The sequence below is a fragment of the Priapulus caudatus genome, unplaced genomic scaffold, assembly GCF_000485595.1.
Source record: "Priapulus caudatus unplaced genomic scaffold, Priapulus_caudatus-5.0.1 Scaffold41, whole genome shotgun sequence".
In the NCBI taxonomy this organism is placed as follows: domain Eukaryota; kingdom Metazoa; phylum Priapulida; class Priapulimorpha; order Priapulimorphida; family Priapulidae; genus Priapulus; species Priapulus caudatus.
The window spans coordinates 454,116-458,589 of NW_014577102.1; the positions used below are offsets into that span (position 1 = coordinate 454,116).

General features: G+C 42.7%; 1 protein-coding gene across 1 annotated transcript in view; it reads right to left on the bottom strand.

Annotated features, from left to right (window-relative positions):
* Nucleotides 1–1,278: 1,278 nt before the first annotated feature.
* Nucleotides 1,279–4,474, bottom strand: part of LOC106820253 (AP-4 complex subunit epsilon-1-like) — a 13,411-nt gene continuing 10,215 nt past the window's right edge. Inside the window, exon 11 of the mRNA XM_014824788.1 lies at nucleotides 1,279–1,650. Coding sequence (XP_014680274.1) covers nucleotides 1,279–1,650 — 372 coding nt within the window. The remainder of the gene's footprint in view (nucleotides 1,651–4,474) is intronic.

Consider the following 4,474-nt stretch of genomic DNA (forward strand, 5'->3'; position numbering starts at 1 on the left):
GGGGGGGGGGCCTGTAAACACGATCGGGGTTAACCGCGTGACACGAGATATACGCCTGTAGTGAGTCTGTGTAGAGAAACAAAGCAACAGAATCTGGCACTTAACCGACGGCCATAGTGTTGCAGTAGATATTCTAGTGGCGAAACGCTTTTAAGTAATTTTAGTGAGTGATTTATCTGCTGTGCCTGTGTAGAGAAATGCACGAACTTGCACTTAAGCAGATGGCTAGTTTTTCAGTAACTTTCTATATCCGCCATATTCCGCTATTCTGCGTATGCTAGGATAAACGTTTTACAGAATTTTTAAAGGGTAATCTTTATGTAAGATAATATAGCATGAATGAGTGGAATAAATTCAGATTGACTTTATTCACCCTGTCTTGTTCGGCAATTTTTTCCAATTCAACCGTTCACTTCCTTGGACGGATCCATCGAGCAGGTAGGCATCTAACTGGCCCGTCCACGCTCACTCCTTACCACTCACCGCCTGCCTCTAACGCCTTATCCGTCCTCATGCCTTTATCTCGACGCCACCCTTAACGCTACCTCCACTCCACCTAATCCTTACCCTTAACCCTTACCTACGCCTACCCCTCACCTTTAACCTCATCTACTGCTACGAGTTAACCTCCGATACTCTACCTGCTCTCACCCTTACCTCTCATCGCACTCTAATCCCTATCCTCAGCGTACCCTCACCCTACCTCACCCTTACGGCTCGATCTAACTCCTACCCTAGCCCGCACCTACCGCTCATCCCCCTCTACCCTAGCCCTGCACCCTTACCTACCCTAGCCCTCTAGCCCTTACCACTCATCCTACCTACCCACCTTCTCGCCCTCTTACTTTTTGTCTCGAGTTGTTTTTTCTACTTCGTTATTTCTGTTCTTATATGCCCTCTGCTGAGCTATGCTACCTTTCTACCCTCACTCCTTTTTTTTTACCTTCATCATTGTTTTTATTTTCTACTTCTACTTCTATTTTTTTTTTTTTTTGTTTTCCTTTTTTTTGTTCTTTCTTTTACTTCTTCTTTATGTTTCCTTTTTTTTACCTTCTATTTTTTTTCTCCTTTTCTTGTTCTCTTTTATCTTTTCTTGAACCCTCCGATCCATCTTACCTACCCCTCACCCTGTACCTACCTATGTTTTTTTTCTCTCTCTTTATCTTCTCTCTTATCTCTCTTATTTTACTCCTTCTTTCTTTTTGTTCTACAATTTTTTTTTTTTTTTCTATCATCTTTTTCTTTCTCTATATTCTCCCTTACTTCCTGTCTTCGTCTCTATTCTTTGTTGTTTTTCCTTTCCCACACTCCTATCCTGATGAGATGCGTCGGCAGCCCATCCTTCCCCAGCAACCTCGCATACTCCGTCACCGCCATCGTCCTCAACTCATCGTCGCCGTGCCGCAGCATCCGTCGCAGCGTCTCGACGTCGCCGCCGGCAACCGCGTCACCCGCCGTCAGCAGCAGGTAGTTGATCGCGCGGAGCCGCCACTCGTCGGACGGCGCGTGCCGGCCAATCAGCTCGCAGATGCTCGCGCAGAGGCGAGAGCGCTGGTGCATGTCCGTCGTCATCGCGAGATGCTCATTGAGCTTCTGGCAGACGGTGTTTACGTTCGAGCGATTCGCCATCTTACGAAGCAGTTCTAGTGTCTGCGAATGAGCGCAGGAAATTATCGAGATTATTACTATAATTATTAATTACACGAAATATTGGAGATACAGAGAAATTAGAGATAGAGGGAGAACAGGTTTTGATCCAGTAATATACATAGTATCAGGAGTGTATAATATAGATCTATCTATATATAGTATCAAGAGCGTATAAAGAAGGAGAGCGTACAATGGTAAAATGCTGAAACAATGTTGCAGTATTAGTCGAATTAATAAACTTTCCCCGTTTTATTTTGACGATTCTTTGCAGTATTATTGATCAGCTGTCCTACCTTGCTAATATAAAATAAACCGCTTGTCCCTACGATGCCCCTACGCTGAGATAATGAGCGGTGAAAATCTGGTATTTTCGCCGAAAACCAACTTCAGATCAGTCAGTACTGCGACTGCCTTTCGTTCTGCCGATAGCTTTGGGAAATCTCGCGTGTTTCCGTCATTCATTGACAGTGAAATTTATTTTCCTTTTACTATCTTTTCTCGCATTTCCAGTCTTTGACGCAGCCATTACTCCACAAAAACGTCTTGTTCTTTATCGCCATGGTGATGGCCCGCCCCTTACGCTGGATGTAGTAATGCTGTAGTAATAACGTATTGAGTCATCGCTACACAGCGGCGACCAGAAGCAACGTACAGTACACAAAACGAGAGACAGTCGCAGTACCGACTGATCTGGAGTCGGTTTTTGGCAAAAATACCAGATTTTCACTGCTCATTATCTCAGCGTAGAGGCATCGTAGGGACAAGCGGTTTGTTTTATATTAGCAAGGTAGGACAGCTGATCAATAATACTGCAAAGAATCGTCAAAATAAAACGAGGAAAGTTTATTAATTCGACTAATACTGCAACATGGTTTCAGCATTTCACCATTGTATGCTCTCCTTCTTTATACGCTCTTGATAGTATCTATATTACACAGATCTATATTATTATAGTATCTATATTAGGCCACAATTAAAACATTTTTGTTTGCCCTCACCCGACCCAGGCTGAAAAGTTTGGGTAGGCATGTAGGCTTTTCTTTTTTTAAAGGGGGTCTTTTTACAAATTCAGCATGGTGTCTACATGATCGGGTGTGCTTGTGTGGAGATAGCTTTTATGTTGAATGCTTGTTTTGCTTGGTACATATAATCAGGAGTGAATAATAGAGATTATTCACTCTATTATTCACTAGAGAGATTCTTCTTCTATTATTCACTCCTGATATAATGTATTGCCTACAGATTTATATAATGTACAGTGATACAATTTATAAAAAAAAAAGAATGGGAAAGATCAATACATTTTTTTGAGTCGGCCCGTTTTTGGCGGGTCGGTCGGGTGAGGGCAAACAAACAATATTTTTATTATGGCCCTATATTTTATTATTACACCTATATTACAGATAGTATCTATATTATACATATCTATATTATAGACAGGGATGAGATTGGATAATTAAATTTTCAGCTGAAATTTTAATTAGCAAGGAGAGAGGAGAGTATAGAGTTAGCCCGTACTCCAAAACGGTGTATCCTCTGCCTGAAAAGTCGTTGGCGGCAGACTATCTTCGCTTGCGACCGCGACAGTCTGGTCTGGATGAACCGTGTCCCCGCTGCATCGCTCCTCTTCACCCGGATCAAGACAGGCACTGCTCTGCTCTGAGCTCCACACATTCACGTAGGAAGCCGATGTAGGGCTTGGTAGATCTGGCAAGCGGGTTAAGGGTGGAATGGAGGCGTGCGGGTCGGTGGCACCATCGTACATGCCCGCAAACAGACTGCTTGCTAGTTGACGTGTGCGAAGATCGGTCAATGGAGATGACATCTGAAACGAGAGTGGTGGGCAATGCATTATTTCCCGCTAACACACCCAGCACATTCTATGCCGCAATTCGATATTTGTATAACTTAATTTTCTAAGCAAATGCTTTCTCGCAGCTCAATGAAAGAAGTACAAGTGTTAGCATAGTACTTGTCACAGAATAGTCTCACAAACGTATTGGAAGGTATTCGTTATCACGTGATACGCTCAAGTGATTATTATTGACCAATAGTATTAATGCACTGACGTATGGTCAGTCCGAGGCGTGCTAGTAAGGTCGTTTAGTTGATTCTGTTACAGTGCTGGCGATATAATTTATTCATAGTCTTCATCACAGCCCTCGCGTAAAATACTTTAGACAGTGATGTACAGGTAGATTTGTAGATATTACCAGTGGTATTTATTTGGTTCTAGAAAGGTTTTGCTTCGACTGACAGTGATGAGCGAATGCCCAAATGACGAGTGATGAGTGCGTGAACGTTGCTACAGCGTTTGGGCCTGGGTGAGTTAGCAAACCAAGCTGACATCTTTCTCACCTGCTCTTCTGATTGGATGAAAGTGTCTTGTGTCTGTGCGCCACTCTGCGATTCATCCAGTGATCCCTCGGGACACGGATCTTTTAATAAACCGTCCATGCCCCACACTCGTTTGGCGGTAGTAACAAATGACCTGAACGAGAAACGACATTCAGAAACACATCAAATCAACATTAAACAATAATTAACATTAACATTAAACATGTTAAACGTTTTGTTAACGTTTGTTTATTTTTTGTTCATTATACTTGTTTAATAAAAATTGTTACTAATATATTAATAACGTGAAACGTAAATAATCGACCAACTTGAAATACAACAAGTGCCGCATAGCGACAGCGCTCATCTAACGTCTACTGCGGTGACTCTGTGGTGGAGTGGTGGGATTCTAGTAAACCCTGTTAGTCCCAAAGTTGTTCCAATACACGCCGAACCAGTGGAATGCTCAGGGATGGTATCAGGAACC